General features: G+C 35.8%; 1 protein-coding gene across 2 annotated transcripts; it reads right to left on the reverse strand.

Annotated features, from left to right (window-relative positions):
* Positions 1 to 697: 697 nt before the first annotated feature.
* LOC106661385 lies at positions 698 to 5,768 on the reverse strand. Of its 2 annotated transcripts, XM_014384719.1 has the most exons (7): positions 5,536 to 5,768; positions 5,384 to 5,443; positions 5,159 to 5,308; positions 4,541 to 4,720; positions 4,359 to 4,463; positions 951 to 3,812; positions 698 to 890 (listed from the first exon to the last, which is right to left on the reverse strand). In XM_014384719.1, the coding sequence occupies exons 1-7, from the start codon at positions 5,593 to 5,595 to the stop codon at positions 885 to 887; spliced, it is 3,423 nt and encodes a 1,140-aa protein (XP_014240205.1). In that variant the 5' UTR covers positions 5,596 to 5,768; the 3' UTR covers positions 698 to 884. The 2 variants fall into 2 exon arrangements, with proteins under 2 accessions (XP_014240205.1, XP_014240206.1); XM_014384720.1 differs by lacking the exons at positions 5,159 to 5,308; positions 5,384 to 5,443; positions 5,536 to 5,768 and adding an exon at positions 4,874 to 5,108.
* Between the last annotated feature and the right edge of the window lie 8,969 nt (positions 5,769 to 14,737).

The raw sequence follows: 14,737 nt of genomic DNA on the forward strand, positions 1-14,737 counted from the left end.
AGTCATTTCAAAGTTATCATTTTTGTAATTTTTGGGGAAAAAATGTGGACCTAAAATCTGATAGACAAAAAAATATTTTCCTAAAATTTTTATTCAGATGATTTTGGGGGCATATAAAACGAACATCAACTTTATTTCTTGCTTTCAAAAAAGTTTTATTCTACTTGTGACTACACTAGCTGCAAAATACAATTTATGTACAATATATTTGTATTTTTTACTTATTTATTTATTTTATTTTATTATTATTTTTATTTTTATCAAGAAACGACGCAATGGCATAACTTTCGTCTCCGTAAATAAATTAGAATATTAGAAATAAAATAAAACACGTTTGAAGTTTTTTTTATTCTAAACTTATTTGTCTTACTTAGAATGACAGAACATATAATCGTTGTTGAAATAGGTCCAAAGTAGAGAAATTACCATTCAGGAAAGTAAAGAAATTTTAAGTGGAACACCGGACATTCGAGACAAAAATATAACCTCCGCTGATGCAGCCCAAAAATGACTATTTTTCGTTTGCTATGAAAATTCGTATTTTATCGTTCTGCGTCGTATTAAAAACGAATCATAATAGGTTTTTAAAACTTTTTTGCTTACTTTATTCGAAGCCTCTTTCCATCCTCCTCCTGTTAGTATTACTGCTGATAGCAGGAAAATATTTCTAAAAGATCATTTTCATAAATACCAACAATAGATGGAAAATATAGATTTAATTGTTTGTTTTTTTCGTCGGAGACAAACATTGCACGAGCATTAAAGGCTATGAACTGTTCTCCATGCACGATTTATGGCAGGATTAACAGTCCGAAGAGCTACTTCTTCTCTTCCACCGGGCTTCAGCAATTAAATTAACGCCTATTTTCTTGTCCGCGCACTGGCTAGTCCTAGAAAACAATAAATAATTTAATCAAGTGATTATTCTGTTAGGAAATACGGCTACTTACATCACTCGGCTTCGTTTGCCTAGCCGGGCTTGGGCTTTTTCGAGGTGAAACCGGGGTTTTCGGTTTTTGAAAGATGGGACTTTCTGGCCGCTTGTGAGTTGGAGACTCTTTCGAATTTCTAACCCAAGGCGGCTTGTAGGCAGATTTGTCGCTTTTACCCGCGCTTGTACCGGCCGAATTCTCTAAGCTGTTCGCCATAGTTGAACATTTCTGTCTTCTGTTTTGGAACTCTTTCAAAGTCATATTTCTTAAAGGATGGCCTACTTTTCTGGTAGTAGGGCTCGTGGGTGGAGTCTGCAAGGAAGGTTCCTCACATGCTTCACGAGAAGCCGGGGAATTCGGTGTTTCTGGACAACTTGAAGGCATGTTCTCAGATTCGTTCCCTTCTAGGCAGGGGGTATCTGTTTTGTCCGAATTCAATTCTTCCATGTTCAACTGCTGTTCAATCGTATTTTTAATTTTTTCGGCGTTGGTGCAGGTCTTTTGCAAAGTGAGGTTCGTCCTCGGGGTTGCGCATGGGCTTTTAACTCGTGGTGAGTGTACAGACTGAGGTCGGTTGGGACTTAAATGAGGTTTTCTCGAGGTAGGCCTTTGCAACGATTCCGTGTTATACTGTGAGGAAGACATAGGACTCGGTGGACGAGACGTTACTCTATTATTTCTGGCCAAAGGCTGCCTTGGCGGAGATGGATTAGTATTTGGACCTCTCTTTTGACATGTTGGACTGTTACTACCTGGAGTTTCTCGGCGATTTTTTAATAGAGTTTGCCTTTGTCTGCTGGCAGGCAGATTCTGCTTAGGTATTTCTGGTGGATTCATTCTGCTTCCATAAGAGCGAAATGTTCCATCGCTCGTTTTTGGCCTCGTCGGATCGTTATTTTTAATGCCTGCTGATGTCAGCGTCTTCGTGACGCTGCCTACAGAGCTCGATAAACTAATAGAGGGCGTGGGTGGTTTGTTTTCGTCTATTACAAATAATGAAGACGAATTTTCTCTGAATTTAGCGTTCACACTGGACAATGATTGTTCATCCGTAGAGAGCGTCTGCGGTGATGAGGGTCTCCATGCTTTTTCCGAAATGTTAATTAATCTTCTTTGTTTCCTATCGGCTGTGAAAACCGACTGAATTACTGTTGATTGGGGAGATTTCGAGGAAAATCTTCTGGGGCTAGTAGGAGATTGAGGTCTATTGCCGCTGCTACTGCTTCCGCATGGACTGATAGGTTTCCAAATAGGTTTGTTCCTGGGGCTGTTCGGCTTGGATTGACTGGCTGTCTGTTTATTTTTGCCGCAGCGTTTTCTTTCTAGATTTGCATCCAACTGCAGTAATTTGTCCCTTATTTCTTTCTTTTTTGCTTCTAAAGAACGCGATCTTGACGCTGGTTTCTCTACTGTTTTCAGGTTGGAAACAGTATTAGCGTGGGCGTTTGGTCTCTCTTTCGCTTTCTTGTTACCAGTTTTATACGATGACGGTTTCACTGGATTTTGTTGTTGTGGCAGTCTGGATTTGCACTGTACCTTGCTTTTGGCAACGGGTTTGTCTGGTTGTTTGACTTTATTTTTCTCCTGTTCTTCCACACCAGAAGAAAATGGAGAATCAGAGGAAGAATTGCCAGTATTAATTCCTTCAGATTTCGAAATAGAATCATCTTTGGATACATCGTTACAATATAAAACAATGACTGATGAATCCAACTGTTCACTTTGTTCGTTGCAGTCAATGGAATCGAGATATTCTTCATTATCGACTTCTTGTTCTTCCTGTGCCAAACTTATAGTTAGATCGGTGATTTCTAAAACGTTCTCAACGTTGATTTCGTCGTCGTTTTCAATTTGGTCGCGAACTTCTTCGAGTGACCCTTCGTTAGAATCTCCTTTTGCTTTGAAGCTTTCAGACGTGTGAGGAAACGGTTCCATTCGCGCTGATTTACGAGCCATATCTTGAGCTTTGTTCTGATAGGGTTCGTCGAGTTTGAAACGCACGGACGATTTGGTCCTAGAGTTTCCAGAATGGCTTGAGGTACTCTTCAAACAAGAATTGGGAAAAGTCTTGTAACTTTTTTTCTCCGTTTGTCCAACCGTCTCTGACTTGCTACCGAATGCATCCGACTCTGAATCTTCGGTTTGACCTACTGTAGGTGAACCCAAGTTGCTCGGTGCCGTTTTTGGCATCTCTACGATGCTCGTGTTAGACTCCGACGAACTGTAAATCCTATCATCCCAAGTGTTTAAGCCTGTTCTGAATTCACTGCGCTTTTTTGGAAGCGTACCATCACGAGTTGCACATCTCTTAGCAATCAGGTGCTCGGACGATATCTGTATCACTTGGTTAGGCACCAAATACTGTGTTCTGGCATTTTTGAAGATTTGAAACACCGAAGATTTTGATGAGTTCTTCCTCACCACGTCGTGACCGAGTATCGTAGAACTGTCGTTATTTTTAAGTTTGAATTTTCTTAATTTATCATGCGAAGTCTTTGCCCCTACGATATTTGGTCTTCTCGACTGGTCCTTGACGTTAAGAACAAAGCTTGTTCTACTTATTTTATCAAGGGACTTATCACTCTTTACGTTCGTGACGTCAATTTCTTTAAAATTATCTTCTCGGTCGTCCAAATAGTCCTTGTGACACGTTGGCTTTTTTGGGAAATGCGGTTTACGCTGTTTTATAATTTCGTTTAGACTGTGCGCAGATCCTTTGTCTTGCTTGATGCTTGTTTTCGTTTGGTGAATTTTTAGCTCGGATTCATCCTCAGCAACGTCGAATTTACTCAGGCTTCCCTTAAATTTGATATCCCCATCATCGCCTTTTGTCACTCGGTCCCTTTTCAGCGGGAATTTCCGCGCAGAATTGGTGGCATGCTATAAAAATAGTCCAAAGATAAACAATTTTAATTAAATATCAATTAGAAAATAGAACTTACTATATTTTTTATGAAAATACATTACACATTATTTCGAGAAAACAAATGTAATAAAAAACATGGTAAATTTTTGTATTGTACAAAAGGTTTTTTAAAAATATAATGTTGTTAAATATACTGTATGTAACGCTGTAATAACTGATTTTCATGGTTTTCGAAGAAATGAACTATTAAGTTAATCCATATTTGCTTAGTGGTCATAATTGACCATATCAATTATTCCAATTAATTATTCTTTTTATCACAACTAGAAATCTTAGATAAAATGAATAATTAATTGAACTATTAAGTTTGACCAATATGTTTGAATAGATATAAAAGTTAAATAAGATATAATATTTTTATATAATAAACAGTAAACCATTGTATGCTAGTACGTATTTCCATTCTCTCTCCCTCTTTCTCTCTCTCTCTCTCTCTCTCTCTCTCTCTCTCTCAATTTTTACCTTTTTATCAGTACCACCCTCCTCATTTATGCACATACCTTCCAGTCGTTGTGGTCGGGCTTTCTTCTGAAAACTGCTAAGTCGCGGAACAAAGACTCAGAATTGCCCTCACGGCAGTCGTTACTCTCGAATTTGTTCGACCTCTAGATAATTGATAGAAAACGGGTCCACGATAGTAAATAGGTTTACAATTTTTATGCTAGTTTGTTTTATTAGGTACCTTCAACTTTTTGTGGGGTGAGTGTTTACCCTTCCCATCAATGTCTGTGTACGTCCGTTTTTCTGGGTCTGCCAATCCCAGACCAACTGATCTCTCCTCCGAACTGGATCGGTAGGACTCGTTTTGAAAAATTACTGTGGCCCCGGTGGAACTTGTTGCGCCGAGATCGAACGGTTCATCCTGCAATGACAATTTCAATGGATTTAATAAAATTGTCTATTTCACCATTGTACTAAGTGACCGTACAATAAAACCTCAAAATTTTAACATATACATGCAGTGTGCTGTACATGTAATACATTAATAACATTATTCGGTTTGATTAGTACTCACTTCTGTTTCTTCCGTCAATGTTTGAATTTGGCCCATAGGAAACTATTTTAAAACAAGAAACTATAACATAATGCCGAAAAACGCCTTTCCATAACCCCTCTGAAGGTTCAAATCAACCAGAGACACTTTTAGCCTCGGATTTATAATTTTGAAAGATCTCTAAGAGAATTTCAAACAAAAATACGAAAGCAAAAAAAATGTTGTAATTTTTTTTAACACATGGTTCGCACATATTGACAAGTCAACTGTTTCCAAGAGGAAGAAAGTATGCAAGAAATATCTCACGTCAATTAAATAGTTATTTTCCGAATCGCTGCTTGGTTCGGGCGTTTTGTGTTTGTCGATAAAAGATGCAAGAAGGTTTGTCTCGGTTTTTGGCATGGCTTCGCGGAATATCGCCTCCCATCTTGGCTGCGCCAGATCCAGTTCTTCATTCTTGATGAAACAAATACAATTTTACTCAACATTTGAAGAAAGAATCATCAATATGTAAAATATACGGGAATTTACGTTTATAAAAGCTTGATGTCTTAAACTTCTAGGAACGCCCTTCCTTCTAAGAGTGAAATTCTGAAATTAACAACGTATTGAAGGAATTTTATCATTACTCGGATCACAAGACCTATCGATTTGTTGATTTTCATCGAATCAGAATTGCTTACAGTCAAATCTGCGTATTTACGATCTCGCGGCATTTGGTCTGTTGTTTCATGCCAACTCATTCAACATTTTTTTGTACAGGTGAATATATCTATTGTCCGTTGTGTAAATATTTGGTGCAAAACAGAAAACAAAAATTTGGATGGAAGTAGAGGTGATACCAAAAAATTCATGTACAGTGTACTGTTTATTTCATAGAAATCAGATGTTGATGTCTTGTTGGCCAAAGAAGCCAATGTAAACACCATTTGTTCCAAATATATTTTTGTCCAATAAAAATGGTTTTTTAGTTATCAATCAGGTAGAAAGTAGCTTTTCTAACAAATTGACCAATAAGATCTAACCAATAGGTTCTTCATAGACCGTATCAAAGCTTCTTATCTTTTTTTAGCCTGGATGTGCAGCAAGAAAAACTGAAAAAACCCAAAAGGGTTTGTCCATTGTCCAGTAACTTAAATAGCTTTAACTCACCAATAATTCTTACTTAAATAATTTCTACTTTAAGATCACCCATTGGTCTGTTTCGAGATCATATAGTGGGGAGAGGCATCTTAAGGGAAGGGATTCGTAATGTCCTGCGTTACTGTGGAGGGGAGCACTGGGAGTGACTTAGCAGCAATTTCGACATGGAAGGGGATATTTTTCTGGTAAAAAATCTCGAAAAATCGCCAAATATTTATAAATATTTGAGTTAATTATGGTACAAAATCAAGCCGTACATTCTGCCAAATATTGCTGTATAGATGAATGACCCCATTTCTCTATATTTGGACATTTCATTGTCACACAGACTCCTCCCACCATGGCGACTTTCATCGCAGTTCTTATATGTGCTATGTAATACACTTTTCGGTTTAAAAAAAATAGCCAAACTGCCTGATATGATGTAAAAAAATTATTTAAATATCAATATATATCTAATAAATATTTTTAAAGCCCAAATGGAGAAGAAATTCTAATGAACAAAGCAAGATTTTGATATCGGATTATATGTAATAGTTTCACATATTAAATCATTAAATAAACCCAAAGGCAAAAAACCGGACACTCCTATTTTATTGTTAATTTCAAACTATATATATTTTTATCGTTATATTAATCACAACATACTTGTTTTAATGTATTGGGTTGTCCGGAAAATAATGCAGGATTTTAAGTTTTCATTAAAAAAAATCTATATAAAATATTCTGTTTACGTTTACAGGATTACTCATTTGTATNATTATTTTGATTAAAGAACATTGCTTTAAAGTAACTAGTTTCTTTTTTTTTGTTTAATACCAAAATCCTGCATTATTTTCCGGACAACCCAATAAATCAAATTAAACGAGATCAGAAATTCATGAGTTTTGATTAAAAAAATTTAATTATGGTAATTGTGAAAATAAACTTACCAAAACACCGGAAAACAATTTAGAGATAGATTAAAACTTAACTAATAATTTGCATAATAAATAATAATTATTCGGAGATCGTGAGATGCGGTCTGGTGTGACGTATGTTTTAGAAAACATTTTCTTTATCGTGCTAATGTTTCGATCTTTATTGATTTACATTTACAGGATTTACTAACATTGTTTAAATTTAACAAATACATGTTGGATGTGGAAAAAAGTGAATTTATACAATGCAAGAAAGTATTTTTTATATTCGATCAAGTATTTCTACTCCCTCAAAGTGTTTGTTTTCTGCGTAATTGGGCCCTTCTTGGGTGTCGTGTTGAGAGTGCCAGTGTGATATTGCTGTTTTATGTTTATATTGGATTTTGAAGGAGTGGGGAAGGAAGTAGGGATAGATAGACATTTTCTTATAAGGAGTTGGTTAGGGATGGATTATAAGGAGTCGGCTTCATTGAGATTAAAGGAACCAACGATGGGAAAAACGTTGGTAATAGTTCGGCCAGATTATCCTTTCAGGATTATATAGACGGGGATAATTATGGGAAGGTCTGGCACTCTCAACACGACACACAGGAATGGCACAATTACGCAGAAAACAAACACTTTGAGCCCTGAAGATGATTTCAATAAAGATCGAAACGTTAGCACGATAAAGAAAATGTTTTTCTAAAACCAACGTCACACTAGACCGCATCTCACGATCTCTGAAAATCATCGACTAACGGTCACTAATCACCACACGAAATAAATAATAAATTTTGCTCTTAAAAACCCCTAGCCCTAGCCATCGAGTAAATAAGCGATCGGATTTCACCTCGTGAAACAGAATCATATTTTTCAACAAAAATGATTTTAATCTGTCCAACGCTTGTTGAAGGCGACGAAAGATGTCTAAACAGTCTATTTATCATGTCCCATAAGAGTCTATAAGATTCATATCAGGAGGACGTGCTGGCCGATTCATTGTGGTAATACCTTCAACCTTGAAGTGACAATATGCGGTCTGGCATTATCATGCATTAACACGAAATTATCCCCAATAAATGAAGCTTCCAGAAGAACTTCCTAAACGCACTTTACTGCAGTTCCATTTTGTTAATCAGTTCGGTACGGGCATGGACGTTGATTCAGCTATGTGTGTAAATGTTCACTCACGCATGGCACATGAAGCAAAGCGTCCAAGTTTTCTCCACACAACATCCCCGTCAGCTGATTGCCATAAACCAAACCGGCACTCATCTCTGAAAAGAACCCCCCTCATTGTGCATGTGTCCAAGGGAGATATTGATTTGCGGATGCCTTTTTACTCGAGTCTCTCCAGGAAAAACATGATAGGAGACGTCTAGAGACTAAGCTATTCTCACGAAGCCTCTGTTGAACTCACTCTTATATTTGGACCGTTTGGGATTGACTAAAGAATTCATCAAAGAAGCTAAATAGGGTAGCTGGATGGGGACCCTGGATTTAAGCTATGTAACGGCACGGCCCAGGCGAGGTATTCTCGACTTAAATCTATACTTTTAAGAGAAAAATAATTTTTTACTCACATGCATTGTTTAATCAAAGGAAACAATTTAAAAACCAGTTTGGTACTCGACAGTTGTTGGCTCCGGAAAGGTTGAAATTAAACTGATTTTTTAAATTTTTAATTTAAAGGATTATAATAATCTATAAAGGTCCATAAAGGGTTATTATTGGTGTCTTTTTTAGTCTGCCTATCCTCGCTGAGTTATGTTTGTTGGTCAATGCCTATGTTTGATTAAGATGTAGTTTTTGAATTTGTTTTTGTCATTGTTGATAGATGGTCCAATGACGTAACGCGGCAGACAGACCGGCCCAGCGAAGTTAGCAAAAATGTTAGATTACTACCAAATTACAAGTTCTTTACCCCTCTGTCCATCTGGGGAAATAACTATTAATGCATGACACACAAGGACATTGTTTAACAAAAACAAAACATTTACTGCCGCTGAAGGAGCTTGTGAAGTTATTAAAACTGAAGGGACGATTGATAAGAGATTTGTCCTTGACAATGAAGAAAGTCTAAAAGCAATCATTGAATAGATTCTACATTGAGAAGTATTAACAAATCTAGCCACAAATACTCGCGTACCTTTCCAAGTAGTGTGAAATATCGAAATTCATCAAATCAACAAATATGGGGAAAATGTAAAATAGCTGTTGAATGGTACACCATCTCCTAAAAGGCAGAAAATTACGAACTTTTATTAAACACTTCAGCTGTCAGATTTTCCCAAAGTATGTGGTGAAAATAGAGTTTTCTGCTGAATTTACCTGTGGGCAATGATTCCTGGTCAAACAGCTTATTATCTAGTTGGTGCAAAGGGAAAGGGCGACAAAAATCCATGCTGCATGTTTTTTCGAGCCTTATCAAAAGTTTGTTTTTGATGGATGTTTTGAAATTCTTAACTCTCATAAACCCAGGTATCATGTAAACTATAACAGCGTAACCCAACTGTATAACGAAAGTCTTAAATGGGCCACACTATTCCTTATCGAATTTCATGGGATAGAACTCCTATCCAGACCTTCGCCACTCACATTATTACTTGTCTCGACCCACGTCCACTTTACGTTTTTCTATATCTGGATTCATTCTCATACAGACTCCTCCTACTATGGCAACGTTCAGCGCAGGTCTTATACATGAAACACTTTTAGATTTAAAAAACATTTTTTCCTACCATAGATGGTGTAAAATAATTTTTATAAAGTAACGAACAGTGAATTTTGATCTTGGTGAGATCAAACTGCTACCACAATTACATCACAGCTCGGACCTTCCTCCGATTGATCATTATGTGTTTCGATCCATTGCCTACTTTATTCAAAACACAAAAATTACTATTTTCCAGTAGTCAAAATGGCTGTGCAAAAGTTTTGGTGTTTAACATACCTGGGATCGAGCTACTGGCTGTTGATGGGCTAATTACTATGGTTCTAGATTTTGTATTTCAATCTCATACTACATTCAAGAAACAAAAATATTAATTTTTGTTTAAAAAGATCATTTTTATACACCATTCTAATACGTTATAAATGATTTTTTATGGATAATTATACAACTTTATGGAATTTTACATACATGCTGCCACGACCGTGGGAATGCGCTATCACTAACGTGCAAAAATTGTAGTTCTATTTCTTAAATACACATTCTGAAGCCATAAAATGATAGAGATGTGCGATTACAAATTGGCAGTTGAACAACATTGGATTTCTGGAAGCGTCTATGTGTTTTAATTTAATTCTATGAAGTAAAGTTAGGTTTTGTTTATTTTAACGCTATATCCATGGTTTAATTTTTTAGACAAGCATCTCGTAATTCCACCTGTGTAAACTGGTCCGACCAATAAAACTCGACACTACGATGGAAATTAACAAGACGACTAGCATGCGAATGGGGATGTGGAACGTTGCTGAGCCTCCATAATTCCGACCTTTAAGATCTGTTTACGAGGCAACCAAGGGATTAGTAATAATCGTATTTACTGACTAACTCTGGGACCGGTGATATAATGGACCCGTATAAAGTCGGCCGTTGATCATCAGGCCGACTAATACCTGCACAGGGCTGGAATCTGATCAATAGCCGTGCGCCAGGCAGCATTCTGGCTCTTTTTAACACGGCCTATCCTCGTATCTTTCATCGCAGAGCTGTCGGCCTCTAAGTTTCACCCGTTTTACACCTATTCGTGATTATTTTACGATTAACTCTTTAAGATAGCGTTTTGTGCTAGAGTGATTAGTTACAAATTAAAGCCGGGTACTGTTATATCATATTTTTAAATAAAGAGCAGTATGCATAATAAATTTGTAGATAAGATGAACCGGAACAATTTCAACATGAGCTTTATGATATACTACATTTTATTTTACATTTAAATAAATAAACAAACATTACTTTTTTTTCCTTCAGATTTGTGGATTTTCAATTTATGCTTTCAGTGACATGATGCTTTTCTTCTTTATTAAGTAGATATTTTTAATTTTCTTCCGTATACTTTATCTCAGCTCTCAATATGTGCTTAGGTTGTAATTTCCCCTGAAGCGTTGTGAACGTGGTTGTTCGATCCCCTCTCGCCAGGTACGGGCTAAGTGTATGTAATAAAGTCTCCAGGTAATGTGTAATTTACTGGAACGGTCCGGATGGTCGGCATTTTTCAAAACACATGTTTTCCCTCCTGTATACACGAAGATCGCCGTAAGGAGTGGAGTCTAGGAGACTCCTGTGAAAGGACGCCGGATGGATGGATATACAAAGGGGAAGAAAACCTCCACCTGCCGTCTGTCAGTTCCGTTCGGTGTAATGGCCCCTTATTTACAGCCATTCTAATCGACTTGCACAATACTTAGTAGGCTAATGAGGTAACGATTCGTCCAGTTAACATATACTTTTTAAACAAGTGAACTTTTTTTTAATAACGACAAAACAACCTGATAGCTTCGGAAATACACATTACAAATAGTGAATTTTATTGATATGTTTATTTTTTTTTTCAACATAACCAAAGCCAATAAACATACTAGGTAAACTTATATTTTCTATTACATAAGTGAAGTAAGGAGAGCTTAACATCCAAGTTACCGTTGGGATTAACAGACGAAGGGACAAACCACTTTAAACACTTTTGCCACATTATTTGCAATTAAAAAGCCCTGAGCTATCCGGGATTCAAACCATAACCGTTAAATATTAATAATATTCATTTCAGAAAATATTGTCCCCATTGAAATGAGACAAAAATGTTTGATTACTAACATTTTTTTTAAAAATAATTACATCGTTATCAACCCAACGAGGATAGGCAGACCCTCACGAACGGTAACGAACAAATTACACAGTGTTACACAGTGAAATTTCTGAATTATTTTTCTACATTTAATCAAAATAAAAATATTTTTCTTCACTACCAATACATATAGAGGAATTGTTTTTAAAACTTTCCATGTAAAAAGTCGTGGCCTGGATCCTATTTTGTATCATTAGACGTCACAACTTAAAAGAAAGATTAATGTCCGTGATGAATAATTTAATATTATATAGTTTTAGATTTCTCAGAAAAGGTTAGAGTTCGTGGTCAAAAGTTCATGGAAAAAAACCCGTGTTATCAAAATTTTTTTCTTGTATTAATCAGTAAAACTTTACAATCGTAAGGAATTGATTTATTTTGTAGATAAACTGAATTTTTTATAATAAAAACTCCCGGACAATTATCCCAAACGACCAAGCCAGATTAATTTTATAATTGTTCTTCAACCTTATTTAACAAATTGTTTAAAAGATAAAGTATTCGACAGAACATAATAGAAGAATATAGAAAATTAGACATCTAGGAAGTATGATAGATAAAAGACAGAAAATTATTAAGTATTATAAATTAATGTTCTACTATTTCAGCATTTCCAACTTACAGTAAATATGTTAATAATTCACTATTTTGTGAATTCTGGAATCGTTCTTTTCCATACGATAGTTTTGGTATAATCCCCTCTGTTTTTAATCACAAAAGCTCTATTATATGGCTCTCTATGAAATGTTTTCTCCTGTGGGGACTTTTTATATAATCTTTTAATGTTCTAATTTCACTCCCATTTTTCTTCGTCTGTTTGTAGAGTACTCACATAGTTGCAAACAAACACATTAGTCATAGTTCTCATATATTTTCTAAACATTTATCTTATGGCATTTCGCGTTTATTACTTTAAATTGAAATTTAGCAGAAGATGTTTGACTTTACTGTTGTTGTTTTCTGATTGATTGCACATCAGGTACTACTGAGTTCTTATGTTTTTATTAAAATGATCACATCTTCTTTTGGATTGAGTTTCACGTGAGACATGTCGGTTCTTCTTATTTGCAGACAAATAAAGTTATTTTTCCAAAAATACTAATATTTTTAAAACATCATTAAAAGGAGGTGGTAGCTTCGGTGTTTAGGATCGGCAGAGAAGCTCTTTCGTATCAAGAGCATCGGAAGATAGGGGGTTCTCCAAAAAGACTGATTCGTAGAAGAAGGATCATCCTAGTCCGACAAGGAATAGATGTTACTATGTAGACACTCATACTTTTACTTTTGGGCCACAGGTTGCTCAATGTGTCCAACTTAATTGAAGAGATTATTCGGAGATCGTGAGACGCGGTCTGGTGTGACATCTCACGATCTCCGAATAATCATTGACTAACGGTCAATAAACACTACACATTAATCGAAGAATGTAGAGATTAGCGACCGTTAATCGATAGTTATTCAGATATCGTGAGATGCGGTGGGGTGTGATGTAGGTTTCAGAAAAACATTTTCTTTATCGTGCCAACGTTTCGATATTTTATTGAGATCATCTTCAGGGCCTGGGATTTACAAACAATGTTTACATTTAACAATTACATTTAGGATGTGGAAAAGTGAATTTATACAATGCAAAATATATTTTATATTCAAACAAAGTATTTCTACTCACTCAAAGTGTTTGTCTTNTGGTTGAGAATCGGACCATGGACAATATGAACTTTTTTGTTCATTTTAGGGTGAAGAATCTACTGGAGAAGTTTGTAGCACGAGTAGCAATTCACCCTGTATATACATACACATACACATAAAAGACAGGTTCTATATATATAATTGTTCACAAGTAAACACTTTGTAATAATTTAGTAACTTAAGCTCTCTCTCTCTCTCTCTCTCTCTCTCTCTCTCTCTCTCTCTCCCCTCATTCCCTTCCTATCTCTCTCACACCCTTCCTCTTTTCCTCTCTAAATGGAGGAAACCTGCGTCCACAGGTTGTTGGATCAAAGTAGACCAAATACTGCGGCTATAAAAAAACCTTACTCTTTCATTCTATCTCCTTTTCTTTCACGTTCTCCTTCTTTTTGACATTAATTTCTCGAATTAATCTAATTGACGAACTTTTCTTTCATTTTCTTTCTTGATTCTGTTCTTGTACAGAACACATTATAATTTAATCTAGTGAGTTATTCACTGTTCAGGTTTGGACCACCAGTTTCATTTATTTTAATTTCACGTATTAACAAGAAAAAAAGCTAAGAAATGAATGTTTCTGATCAAAATCTTAATGATGGTCATAAAAAGAGATTTCGGTTTGCAAATGCTTTTCTGATATAATTTTTTCTTATTATAACATAAATTTATTTGACTGTTCAAGGATTGCTGCGATCATGTTAACAATGGTTCATCGGAAAACCATTTCTTAAATATCGTGAGCAGCTACCCAGCGTTCCTTTAAACAAGATCACGTCTGACACAATGCATTATTTAAAAAAAATCCCTTAACAAATTATTCAAAACAGTTCTGACAGACAGTGAAGAAAATAATTTCGTGCCGTAATCACACGTGAGAAATGTCGAAATATTTGTCAAGCCCTGTGGGGAGTACGTTCGAAATTTATGTCTGTATTTACAACGGCATTGTGAGCAAGATGGGCAACGTGTTTACAACGGACATGAAATTTAAAGGGTTAGTTTCATCTTATGCATGAGGTCCTAACAATTGTATGTTAAATAGATTACAGTACGTTTTTAAGACCGGTTTTCTAGTTAACCGGCTTGGGTTTCTATATAATGAGCTTGGAATTATTTCCCCCATGTTCATTCCAAGGGTTGCATTCTTCTATTACATTTCTTTACCGATCCTGCTAAAGGATATTTCTTCTCTTTATAAGGATAGGAAGAAATATAATACATTAGGTTTCACCGTGGAGTTAAAAAAATACAATGTTTGGATCAAAACTGATTACCTCTAGGAAATCAGGAAATTTAATTTT

This window comes from Cimex lectularius, unplaced genomic scaffold (genome assembly GCF_000648675.2).
Source record: "Cimex lectularius strain Harlan isolate CLEC.00 unplaced genomic scaffold, Clec_2.1 scaffold18, whole genome shotgun sequence".
Taxonomy (NCBI): Eukaryota; Metazoa; Arthropoda; class Insecta; order Hemiptera; family Cimicidae; genus Cimex; species Cimex lectularius.